This window comes from Elaeis guineensis, chromosome 4, assembly GCF_000442705.2.
Source record: "Elaeis guineensis isolate ETL-2024a chromosome 4, EG11, whole genome shotgun sequence".
NCBI classification, from domain to species: Eukaryota; Viridiplantae; Streptophyta; class Magnoliopsida; order Arecales; family Arecaceae; genus Elaeis; species Elaeis guineensis.
Window position 1 is genome coordinate 128892001 of NC_025996.2, and position 14194 is coordinate 128906194.

General features: G+C 35.0%; 1 protein-coding gene across 1 annotated transcript; it reads right to left on the minus strand.

Annotated features, from left to right (window-relative positions):
- Positions 1 to 1565: 1565 nt before the first annotated feature.
- LOC105042691 (L-type lectin-domain containing receptor kinase IV.2) lies at positions 1566 to 3695 on the minus strand. Its single transcript, XM_010919984.3, has one exon. It carries the CDS (start codon positions 3629 to 3631, stop codon positions 1733 to 1735), a length of 1899 nt encoding a protein of 632 aa, XP_010918286.1. The 5' UTR covers positions 3632 to 3695; the 3' UTR covers positions 1566 to 1732.
- Positions 3696 to 14194: the final 10499 nt, after the last annotated feature.

Sequence of the window (14194 nt, forward strand, 5' to 3'; positions counted from 1 at the left end):
ATTTTGAGCATGAGTATGTTATGTCAATATATATGTATCAGAGATTGATGGCATGATTATATGAATATGACATATCTGAATTGATCATAATGCAAGTCGGAATTGATTTGATGAAATCAACACATAATGATTAAATGAAAAGAAAGAAATATATGATATGGACTAGCCTTGTCATGTGGAACAGCCAACCAGGAGCTTATGCTTGGGACAGCCCGCTAGGAGCTTATGCCTGGGATAGCCCCCACTGGCTTACAGGTGGATCAGCCGGCCAGGAGCTCATGCCTGGGATAGCCCGCCAGGAGCTTATGCCTGGGACAGCCTCTCACGGGCTTTCGTACATGGGACAGCCGGCCAGGAGCTCATCCTGGGACAGTCTTGAAAGGCTTTTTAAGTGGATTCGATCCGGATGATGACTGAGGTATAGACTTGGATAGTCCAGAGCCAGAAAAAAAATGTTAAAAATCATGTGATTATGAAAGGAGAAATAAAAGATAAGACATGAAATAATTGTTGAATAAAAGTGTTTCACCTGTTAACATATGATGATGCATCTATTTTAACAAGACAGAAAATTTATGGATATTTGCATTATTCTGAACATTGAACATCAGATTTTATATTTTATTGTTTATCTTTATTTTTAGATTATATTATTATATCAGTGTGATATGAAAATTTTTACTGGGCTGTAAAGCTCGCACCTCTTCATCTTTCTTTTTCTTCTCAGAGTTACAGGACGTTCATGATTGGCTATGGCTTAGATTTATGGGTGAGCAGATAGATAGACAGAGTGTCATAGTACCTGATCAGAGGATTGAAGAAATTTAATTTGTAATTATGCAAGGTTTTACGAATTATTGTTGAAATTAATTGTTATGGATGTTATGATTGTAATGATTTATTTTGGCCTTGCATATTCTTTAGGGCTTGCTCTAAGGAGTGTGCGGCCATCACGTATCCGACCCGGATGTTGGGTTTGGGGCGTGACATAATGCCTCTGGATGTGATCTCTATTTAGACCCATGTTTGGTCCATTGAACCCATTGAGAATGAAAATTTACCATAGAAGCTGACTAGATTCATGAAAAGAGCCAAAACCAGATTCTTGGGTAACAGGATAAAATGTGGAAAAATTCTTATTTCCCAATGATAGCATCCACCATAGCAACCTGCAAACCTTCACTTATTTGCATATAGTTTGAGTCTATCATTGAGTATCATGACTAGGATTTTGTAGCCTTTTATTTGCAGAGAATAACAGATGTTGGTTTAATCAGGAATCCGAGAGCTCATTCTGGCATGATGGAATGCAGCAGCACCATTGCACCATTTTTCTTCAGTAACATTAATGGATACTTTTCATCAAAATATGGACTGGCGCAAGCATTTTCTCATAAACATAATGTTACAGTGTTTCACCTAAGCTAAAGAAGCTGAATGACTTGGTTAGAATTACTTTGTGTTCATAGCAGTTTGTGTTCATCTTTAAATGAGCATAAATGATGAATATGACCACTTAATTGATTGTTTTCTTAGGTCTGTGAGTGAAGTGAGAGGAGAGGAAATGACAAAATATGACACTTACATTCAAATTCCACTAGTTACCTGAATTCAAGAAAATCTACAACCTTCGAAGAGTATTGGCTCTTTGCCAGTTGATGGAACAGTTTACAAGTAACAATTGACACACATGATATCATAATTCTTCTGGTTCTTCCGCATGCTCTGGTGATCAAACAGTGATGTCCTTCCCATCCTTGGGTATTTCAGGTAGCGAAAGATCAGCATTTAAGAACTGCATCACTTGGCGCATGGTTGGTCTAGCTGCAGGAACAGGATGTGAGCAAAGCAATCCAATCTTTAAGATAAGTTCTGGTTCCCCCAGATCATAATCACCTTCAAGTCTTGCATCTGTAACCTCTAGAATTACTCCATTCCTCCAACTCCTCCACACCCAGTCCACCAAATGAAGATCTAGTGATGCTTCTGGCATTATTGGCCTCCTTCCACAGACAACCTCAAGTATGAAGACCCCAAAGGCGAAGACATCACTGCTCGTAGTTGCCCTGCTTGTTTTAGTGAGCTCTGGAGCAATATAACCAATAGTTCCCACCACATGAGTAGTTCGGTGATCACTACCATGATCATATAAACTTGATAGTCCAAAATCTCCCAACTTTCCATTCATTTCACTATCCAATAAGACATTGCTTGCTTTTATATCTCTGTGTATAACAATCTGCTCCCACTCTTCATGCAAGTAGAGCAAACCAGAAGCCACGCCTCTGATAATTTTTAGTCTCTGACTCCAGCTAAGTGATGGTGGCTTGTTTGCATCATAGAGGAACTTGTCAAGACTTCCATTGGACATGAACTCATAGACCAAAAGGAATTCCCCTTTCCTACGGCTATAGCCAAGAAGTTGGACCAAATTGCGGTGACGGAGTTGACTGTTACTCGCAATCTCCCCAACAAACTCCCTCAGTCCTTGCTTAGAATCATGAGATATCCTCTTCACTGCAATTTCGGTTTTTGAGGTGGGTAGCTTGCCTTTGTAAACTCTTCCACAACCACCAACTCCCAAAAGATTTTCTTCTCCAAAGCCTTTGGTAGCCTTGAATAGTTCTTTATATGAGAATCTATGAGTTCTATGTTCTAGTTCCCACTCTTCAAGAACTTCGGCATATCTTGCCTTTCTTCTTATTATGTAAGCAATACAGCAGGCAGTTATAGTGATGAATACCTCTACTCCTAAGGCCAGCCAAATTATCAAAGATGTTAGTTTTCTTCTATGCTTTTCAGAAGGAAGTGAAGGAAGGCTGGACAGGTTGAGGGCAGGCGCTTGCCCATTCATCTTAAAGCTCCAACCCAGAACATAATGGGATGTAAGCATGGAGCCTGTAGAAGAAGAGAAGCCAACATACATGGTGTCTAATATTAACGAGGAGAGATTAATGAAAGAAGACAACAATGGATGGCTTGGTTTCGGCACACTGAAGGGGGATATTGTTACATTTAGCTTCTTCTCTAGATTGCTATAATCTACCCAAACCTGCATAGATTTCCCGCTTATGAGGCTGAGGTTCTGAAAGTTGCCAATTCTCTCAATGAAATATGATGCTGGTGCAGCGTTTTTGGAGCTTAATCCATTGACATCAATTCCGACATGGTTGTTGTCAATATCTCCAAACTCCATATTTAAGATGGTGTCTAGCTCAATAGCAAGAACATGATTTGACGAATTGCCATTATTGGTAAAATTGAAGAGACCAAGGTATTGTTTGGGCAACGCCCCAGGGAGCCCCTTAGTTGGGGAGAGTACCAATGCAACTCCATCGCCACCCACATCGGGATATTCAGGGCGTATTGCAAAGACAAAGCAAGTAGAGAAAGAGTAAACATTACCGTCTGAGTTGTTCTTCAAATGCAGCGGCACTTTGTGGAATGCATGTCCTTGCTGCATCGTTGTAGTGTTGGTTAATCTCAGAAGGCCATTAGGTGTGATCTCTGCCATGCCATCAAGGTATAATTCACTCCTTTTGAATCCGTTGTATGTGAATTCATCATATGTGGTTGCTGTGATTCCTGTAAGCAGACATATCACCAATAGTAAGGATAGTTTTGTCTCCATTTTGAGAAGAATGGGGGATTTTCTTTTGGAGCAATTCTGGGGTTATTTGCTAAACATTATGATGGGTAACTATTAACCTATTCGTTATGGGAGGTGGACATCTCATGGAAGAGTAGAAGTCCTTGTGCAGTGCATCCATCCACATCCCATTTAATGTTGAAAGATCGTCCAGATTACTGCATCAGTAGAATACTTGCTTGCACAAGGACCACGCAAGTCCTTGAGGACGAAAATTCTAAACCTATGCTTGGGTCTTACTGTGATGTTTCCAAAAGCTGGGATGCTCTCAAGTGGAGGTTACGCTCAAGGAGAAACCTTGAGAAAAGATACTAAAATTTAAAAGCATGCCTTGATATTCATTTTTAGGCCTCTGATTTGGGGAAAAGTTACGCTCAAGGAGTCTGTACGGAAAAGATTACATGTAAATTTAGGTTGACTCCAACTATATATATTTTTTTCTTAGTGATTCTGGGCAAAACTCAATTTACAAAATCCATTAGGACTGGAATCACTCAGTTCAGTCATATAATTTTAGTTTTCTTTTTTGAACTAGGATAGACACAAGCCTGAGTTGATATCAGGTAAGGTTGGGATCGAACCTCGGTCTCTTGTATAAATGTTGCAAAAGTCTTTGCAAGTTCTGCCATTTTGCACCTCCAACCTATAAGAAGTTTTAACCTCTATCAGGTTTTCAATTGGAATATCCTTCAAAGATTACTTTTTCTTTTTTGTTCCCATGTAATTTTCTCTGCATGATAATAAGGATCGTTATCCAAGGCACTATATGTCCTGTAACAATGAAAAATGCAAGCTTTCACATGTCAGTCTCTTTTGGCCCACCTTAGTAATGTCACATTAAAACACTATGACAGAATGGACGATCATATATTCATTTGCTCTGTTATTCAGGGAAATGAGGGTGATGAGACCTTCATTTCATCCTTATAATTCATTTCGATGAATGCTGCCGAAAGTAATTTAGCATGATGTAACTGTTTTTAAGGCAGTTGTTGGAGATCTTGTGGGAATGGTTGGACTGTCCAAGGCCCTCGATGACAGAGTCCGTTACCTGTTCCACAGGGAAGTGTGTATGGTGAATTATTGGAACTAAATTCCTTGAAACTGATTTGAAGAATGGGACCATTCAATGTGAAACCTATCTGATTTAGTCAGAATAAGGAGACCTATCATTCACCATTCCATTCCTCATCTGACATGGTGCTGATATAATAGCCTGCAACTTAACCTGCACTAATTCCCTCCTGCCCCGTTGGATGCAAAATGGAACATTAATGGTTCAGCATAGCATTGATGTAGTCATCAACAAGCAGACAGTAGTCTAGGCATGCTTTGAATTTTCTCTTCTTTCTTTCTTCCTTGCGGCTGTTATATCTAACATGTGTCACAGAAATTTCTGAGATGTGTGTCTATAGATTTTTGCTTCTTTTGTATGCAGCAGAAAAATATGTCACGTCCCAAATCTAGGGCATAACATGGCCATGTTACGAAGAGATACTACCCTCGATAACATGAAGTCTAACAATCATAATCATCTAGAATTCATCATAAATAAAATATAATAAAAGATCTAATTCCATCATTTATCAAATAATTAAACCAAGATTGGTTCAGAGCATCTAAATTCAAAATCAAATATCAAAACCTATGTCTCATAATTCATAAATAATTAACTATAAATCTATAACAATCCAAAGAATTAAGTTGAGCTATAAATTTTTTAAGCGTGCTATGCAGACCCCCAAATCTAGATCCGCCATCATTTTCAATATTTTTTTTATAAAAAAAAAAAGAATAAAGAGGTATGAGCTACACTAGCTCTGTAAGTAAAACCTATATTTCCTTACTAAATCAAGCATAAATTTTTCAATGATAATACAATATTTAAAACATAACAGATATTACAAAATAAAACTAGCATTGCATAGAGCATATAATAAAATAAGTCATAAAGATAATCATGCATGTATTAATCATGAACATTTCATAAACATGATACTTCATAAATTATTTTTATCATATGTTCAGATCATGTTTTAAAATCTGACTCATAGATACCTATATTGCGGTCACTTTTTACACGTGATAGGATCATCATTATAATCGATAAGATATTATAATTCATATTCGTTATCAACTTTATACCCATTGGTATAGAGCCGTTTGTTGATTGACTCCACTTTAGTGAGGCTATCATAGTAATCGAAGAGTCTTTAAAATATTTATATATTTTTTTAGAATATAAACATAGATTGGTGCGAAAAATATTGAATGATATAATCCAATTCGTACTTCATAAATAAGTCTTTTTCATAAAAATAGTCATAAAATAAATTCTCATAATAAAACATGAATTTTCTTGTACATATGCTGATCCTTTATTTTACCCAAAATAGGAATTCATCAACAAGAGGTTATATGCATGAAAAATTTGAAAATTTGGAAACAAATAAGAAAATACACTTATCTTGATCATCCTAGATCTTCAAACTTCGTTAGGTAAATTTGTTAATCCTATTTAAAATATCAAAAATATGATCAATTTTTATTAATTTTATGAATTCAATATAGTTAAATCATAAGAAAAAGAACTCTTGATCAGATGTCTGGTTCGACAGGCCATCCGATATCGGGGCAATTCAGGGTCTCTTTATTGAGGGTCAAATCTAAGCAACTTAATCAAAAAATTATGAAGCATGGATTGGATCAAGGTCAAGATCAATCAATAGGATTCATCAATAGTGAGTTTTAAAGATGCTCCACATAATCGAGGTAGGGTTGACATACGACATAGATATCCAAGTAGTTTCGGATAATCTTTTCCAAAAGATCTTCCTAGGTTCGATTTTGGTGGAATCCATGATTAGATAAAGGAAGAAAAAGAGAGTAGAGAGAAAGAAATCCTAGAGAGAAGGAGAGTGAGACAAGAGAGAGAGAGAGGAGAGAGAGAACTTCTCTCTTCTCTTTCTTCTTTTTTTCTTTTCTTCTCTTCTTCTTTTCTTTCTCATTCCTTTTGTTGGTCAAACAGGGGAGGGATACGGGTGGTGGTTGGTGCTCCGATGGGGTGCGACAGCATAGCCAGAGGTTTGGTAGCAGGTGGCTGATGGCCGACGGCCGACAATCATGAGGTAGGAGATGGCTGGCGCCAGTAGCTGTTGGTCAAGAAAATCATGGAAAGACATGAAAATAAGGGATCTGACCAACCCCCTTTCCTGAATTTTCAATTGTTGGCCACTCATCGATAGCCATGGTCTCATCAAAACATGTTGTAGGGAGGCCAAACAACTTGATTGAGGGACCAATGTCAAGTGGCGGCAGTGCTGGTGGCCGAAAAAAGAAGAAAAGTAGGCCAACAACAGGGGATAATTAGGGATTCTTCTATTTAATGGGTTTTCCAATGAAATTGATGGCCAACGATGGTGCACAGAGTCATGGGAAGAAGGAAAATAGAGAGAGGAGATGGGATCATTGCTTATCTTGGGCTTCGGCGATGTCTTTGATCTTGATTTTCAACAAGCATAAGAGCAGGAGGCCACAGCTTCGATGGGAGAAAAGGGAGAGTACGAGGCTCGATGATCATCGATGGAGAGTCATTGGGGGTCGTGTGGGCTATAACTAAAAAGCTCTGGGGTCTGCTTTAAAATTCATGTGGTTGATCTTAATTGAATCAAGTTATTAGAAAATAAGACAAAAAAATCAAAAGATAGAAGAAAAAGAAAAAGTATTAATTTGCCTTTCATGTCAGAACAATGGTAAGAAGTTGATTAACTTTCTAAGAGCACACATGTAGAATCTTGGGACTATGGTGTTCTTTTAGTTGGAACTTAGAGAGGCTAATCTAGCTTTTGGGGCCATTCCAACAAAAGTTAAACCTCTAAGCCGATGTAATAGAAATAAGATGCGATATCAGTCAAGAAATATAAGATTATAATATCTTGAGCCTATGGAAACTAGAGATTTTTTATCAGATCTACAACCTTCATTAGTAAATTCATTTTTAGTGGTTATGCTAATCAGACTATAGATTACTAAGAAACATGCATAGCACTAAATAGGGAGTCATCGAAAACACTAGTTACATCCAACATGTGAAATTGATTCATAAGGCTGTTGTGTTCTGCCTGGAATACAATCTAGTTGAAAGTATCAGATATTCCTGAAAGCCTACCATTAAGGGCCCATTCTTTTATGGATCAATATCATGGATAAGTTGGTCAACTTTTTTATTGACCATTTTATCCATACTCTCATGCTTTTCAAGATGGATAAGTTAACTTTCATAGATAGTATTTACCCATGAAATGGAAGAAAAATCTTATCCATCAAAGGGATGGCTAAATCATTTTACCATCAACCAATAAAATAGATATTTAGTTTTATTCCTAAAATATCCCATACTCATTTCCAATGCCTTTATCATTCAATGTCCAATAACTCAATCATCCACTTTTTTCAAACCTAAAAAATATAAAGAATATTATAAAAAATATAGATAAATTTTAGCAACTTACCTAAAAAAATAGTAATACAAAAGAATATGGGTAACAGATTTTGAAGCCACTTTTTCTTACATAAAACATAGATAAATTATTTTTCTGCCTAAATATTGTTTGAAAAGTATTTACTAGGAAAATATATATTCCCAAGTGAATTTCTTACCGACAAAACAAGGGGCCTTAAAGAAACTTCCTTGACTAATAGGGTAGACTAAGAAAATAGTAGTAGTAGTTATAATACGAACTAAATATGCAATAGCTATCATGCCTCAAATCTGGGATATAACACTGCCATGCTACCAAGGGGTACTGTCCTCGATAACATAAAGTCTATAATCATAATTAGCTAAAATTCATCATAAATAAAATATAATAAAAGATTCAATTTCATTCATCAGGCAAAACATCAAGATTAGTCTGGAGCATCTAAATCTAAAATCAAATACAAAACTCATATCTCAGAATTCATAAATAGTTAACTACAAGTCTATTATCATCCAATATTTGCCAAGCTTGCTAGCATAGATCTCTAAGCATGGATCTTTCTTCATTCCTAATCTTATTCATCTAGATAGAAAAGAAAAAAAAAATGAGCTACATTAGTTCAGTAAGTAAAGCTTATGCTATCTTACCTAAATCAAGCATAAGTTTATATATGCATCAATAAATCATTTAGAGAAGTTGATTATCATTAGAATGTAAAATTTTTATAATAACAATATATCATAAATCAATAATGCTCTTACATATGCATAAATTATGCAATTTATATGAACATAGTTTCTATTGCATAGCATAAATAAATTTAAAAAAATATATTAACTTTATAAATAAAGTCATAAATCATTTGTCATTTTGGTATATCATAATTCTTCATAATTTTTTCAAACTAAATACTGTGGTCACTATTATACCCATAATAAGACCGTTATTGATAAAATACCAACTACTATTATCCATTGATAGGGTCATATACCAACTATTATTATCTGTTAGTAGGGTCATATACTAGCTACTAATATCCATTGGTAGGGTCATATGCCAACTACTATTATCCGATAGCAGGATCGTATACCAACTACTATTATCCATTGACAGAATCATATGGATGCTAGCTCTGGATGTCAATCTTCACTACTTTTAGGAGACATGCATAACTATCTAAGAGCTTTATTCCATATTTCTTAAAATAAATATTTTTAAAGTATATTTTATCGAATCATATTTTTTTAAATCATGCATAAATAAAATACTAGATAATTTTATAGAGCTCATGATCTATAAATAATTTTTAATAGTAAAATAATTATGAAATCATTCTTTTCATGATAACATATAAATTTCATAAATATGTAGTTTATATTTCATAAATAAATCATTCATATTAAAATATTCATAGGATCATTATTATTTTATGATAAATCATGAATTTCATAATATATATTCTCGATCCTTATTTTAAAAAGTATAAAATATTTTTTTTAATAATTAAAATTCAAAAAGAAGTAAGAAGTATCGGGGTTACTTATCTCTTCCATCCTAATCCTCAAACCTTGTAAGATAAATTTATTGAACCTATTTAAGATATTAAAAATATAAATAATTTTTATTTGATAAATTTAATCATAAGAAAAGAAGACTATAGGTTGGGTGGTCGGTCCAACAGATTGGCTGGACACCAAGGCAATTCAAGGCCTCTTAGCCAACAATTAGATCTAAGTAACTCAATCAAAAAATTATGAAGCACAAATTGGATCGAGATCAAAATCGATCAACAGGGCTTATCAATAATAAATTTCAAAGATAGTTGGGATAATTGGTTCGACAGGCTGCATGGATATCAAGCAGTTTCAGATCTCTTTGAAAAGATCATCTTAGGTTATAGTAGAAGTGCATAGGACCTTCTATTAGGATTCATAGAATCAAATAGAGAGAGAAAGAGATGGTACAGAGAGAAATCCTAAAGAGAAGGAGAGAGCAAGAGAGAGAACCCTTGTCTCTCTCTTTTTTTTTTCTTTTCTTTCTTTCTCTTCTACTTTTCTTTTCTTCTTCCTTTTTTTGGCCGAATAAGGGAGGGATATGGGTGGTGGCTGGTGCTCCGATGGGGTGCGATGGCACAACTGGAGGTCCGATAGCCAACGATCGAGGGTGGTGGGATAGAGAATAGTCGATAGCGAGGATCGACCAATGAGAAATCATAGAAAAAGGGCCAAAAATAGGGAAAAGCATTTTTGATGAAAATCTGGTGATATTTTAATGAATTTGGGAGCCGACGGGGCTGCCTAAGGTCGCAGAGAGGAGAGTAAGAGAGAGAAGAGGTGAGGTCGAGCCCATACCTTAGTTCCATCGAGCCTATGACTGAGATTTCTAGCAAATATGGGTCTTGAAAGATTGGTAAAAATAGAGAAGAAGAGAGGAGAGCCCATGCTTGTGGTGGCTACTTTGGAGGGGTTTCCTAAATCTAAATAGAGCAGGGGGGAGGCCGAATCCTCTTTGGAATTGATTCCTCTCTAGTGGGATCGAGTGGAAGAAGACTCCCAGTGGGAGTCTTCTTCATCATATATTTTTTTATTTTTTTGTGCCTTAAGATTTGTTTAAGGGGAAAAATTTTGTGGCCGGGTTATTATAATAGCAATCTAAGGATGCATACCTTGATGAGAACTAAGTTCCCACTTATGATCCATATAACAAGCTACAACAAATAAGAAATATAGAACAATTAGCTCATAAAGATCACCATTGTATAATCACTCATCAACAAATACCACTTCCCATATCGAGTACTTGTGGCTATAGAAGTAACAATCAAGGCACTGGAGGTAATATTATTTCCATCAAGCAGAGAACCATTTAGCCATTCATGGTATACCATGAAATCATGGCATTATGCATTATCTTTTTGCCAATAATTTCCAGCATTGTTTTAACTTTGTTAAGATAAGGGTATTTCGCATGTGATTTGATATTCAAAATGTCACTTTTAGTAATTTTGATAGGATGGTGATCATACATTCGTTCACTCCATAATTAAGTGAAATGAGGGTGATAAGACCTTCATTTAATCCTTATAGTTCATTTCCATGAATGTTGCCATAATTTATTGTTACAAGATTACATGTTAATTAGTATGAAATCCAAAAATAACAACATGCAATCACACACAAAAAATAAAATATCGTGATTTATATGATTTAGCCTTTAGCCTACATCCACAGGTGAAGATGGAGAGAGATTTCACTATATCAGAAAGATGGAATAAAAGGAAAATAATCTCTACGATGTGTGGTAGCTCTAATAACAAAAAACATAATTACAATATATATATAGCCTATTAAACTTTAAGAAAATAAGAAAAGACCAAAATATCCAAATGAGCCAAAGTCCAAAATGGGTTGGGTGGTAAACCAGGTCACACCAAAATTTATTACCACCACAGACCTCATGAAAAATCCGATCGTTGTGTCCTCAAAATAGTTAGATCGAGTAATAAATTGGGTCACACAAAATTCAAGCCACACTCAATAAATCTCCAGCTAGACTTGAATTCCATCAAATTATAATACAAAATAGTGAATTCTTCTCTATTTCCTCCTACAATACCCCTAAGGACTTAGCTAGCATCTCAAAACATGAACCAAGTCTAAGCAGTGCTTAAATTTGAGAATGATAATTGATTTGGTCATCTTATCTGCTATAGGAATCTTTTTTAGTGCAATAACCCCTTATGATATAACATTTCGAATAAAGTGGTATCAGACATCAATATGCTTGGTCCTTTCATGATATATTTGATTTTTAGTCGAATGTATGACACTTTGGCTATCATAATAAATAATGCTCATATCTATTGTAAGCCAAGATTACTAACCAAATCTCATAACCAAATAATCTCCTTCATTGCCTCTGCTACTGCTATATACTTTGCCTCTATGATAGACAAAGTAATAGTAGACTATAAAGTCATTTTCTTAATTGATCGTACAATTTGAAAGAGTGAAGATAGTCTATCAAAGACCTTCTATCTAGGTTGCCTACAGAATCATAGTCCACATAACCAATAACACTATTGTAAGTGTCTGAACCCCGATCATATAACAAACCAACAATCTATAGTGTCTCTTAAATAACATAAGATCCATTTTACAGCCTGCTAATGGACCCATTCTAGATGCCCCATATACCTACAAATGACATTAATGACTTTTAAGATATTTGGACATATGCAAACCATGACATACATGATACTCCCAATTGTACTAGCATATGGAATATATGGCATGTGCACCTCCTCATCTTACCGTGGAGACAAAACATTTGAAAGTTTAAAGTGTGCTGTAAGTGGAGTAATCATTGGCTTGCAATCTTGCATACCAAAATTCTCTATCACCTTCTTAATATAATTTTTCTATGACAAGAATAATCTACCTGTGCATTGATCCTTATGAATCTCCATATCCTAAATCTTCTTTACTACACCCAAGTCCATCTCAAATTTACTACTATGCTGAGCCCTTAATTTCTTAATCTTAGATATATTCTTTGCTGCTGCAATGAATATAGAGCAATAAATAAATACATGAACCATCTGGAAGCCTCTTGTGATAAATATAACTATCATAGTCACTCTAATAGTAAACATATCCAAGAATAATGGGGTCAACTCCATTTCTAGTAGAGCCGATGTTCTAGAGTTAATGCGACTTCTAGCCATTTTTCATTATTCTCTATCTTCACCCTGAGACCATTCCATTGTTGACTCTTGTTCTAGTGGAGTCAACTCATTTTCTAGAGTTGATTCAAGTTCTGGCCATTTTTCTACTACTCTCTATTTGCCATCCTAAGATCATATTAGGATTGACTCTTCTTCCATTGGAGTTGTCTCATTTTCTAGAGTCAATTTGAGATATGTAGGGGTCGACTCTTGAATTATGCAAATTTTATGTTGAGAGTACAAGAGTTGGCTTAAATGTATCAGAGTTGACTCTTCTTTTTTATCCTTTATTAAGCATCTTGGGAAGTTTTTCATTTGACTTGTTTTGAAAGAGCTTCATCTTGATTGTTTGTGCACCTTTTGAGCATCAAGAATTTTCCTACAAGCATGCTCTCAAGCTTACATCAATATCTAACATGCTTAGGCATTTTGGCATTATCAAAATCAATCCTTAGATCAATAGTCTCCCCCTTTTAGTGATGATAAAATCCTCAAAGTACTAAGAATTAAAAAGGAAAAATCTTGACAGGTATCAAACTAATTATGCATAAATGATTAAGTTATCTTAATAAAGCTCGATACAAATAATTTTCATCATAAGAAACATACATTGCTCCTCCTTTATATTTCACAGAAACACAAGTATTCAGATGTTAAAAGAGGAACAAAAATTTGACACAGTAGCTCCTCCTTTCTTATACAATTTAATAATTATTCACACACTATCTCCCCCACTCTAATGTAATTTATCAATTATTCAGTTTCAATAACTTTGACCACTTTCTTCCCTTTAGATTAATGCCAATCCTTTTTTAATATGCATCTTAGTTCTTGTAACTCTTTCCAATACTCTCTCTTCTTTTCCTTTGTTCCCTTTAATTCTTTCTAATACTCTCTCTTTTTCTGTTTGGTTCCCTTTAATTCTTTCTAATACTCTCTCTTTTTCTTTCTTCCCTTTTATTTCTTTGTAATAGTTCTAATTCTTTCTAGTACTTCTCTTTCTCTCTTTTTGTCATTATCAAAAAGAAATACAAAGGACCACATATATATTATATCAAAAAAAACATGTATATTGCATATTGAAGTATACTGATGCATGCATTGCAGTGAAATAGATATTCATTGAAAATTAAGATAGTTTCATTGCTTTGAAGTTCAACTGTATAATGACCAAAAGACATAAAATAGAGAACAAATTCAAAAGTACTTAGGAGCAAAAAGGGATGAGTAGGGATCACTCAAGTACATGATATAAAAGTCGAGCATCATAAGGATAAGAAAGGAGAGTGAGGTGGGGGTTCCTAAGATAGAGCCAGACTAAGATGGTGGGTAGGGATC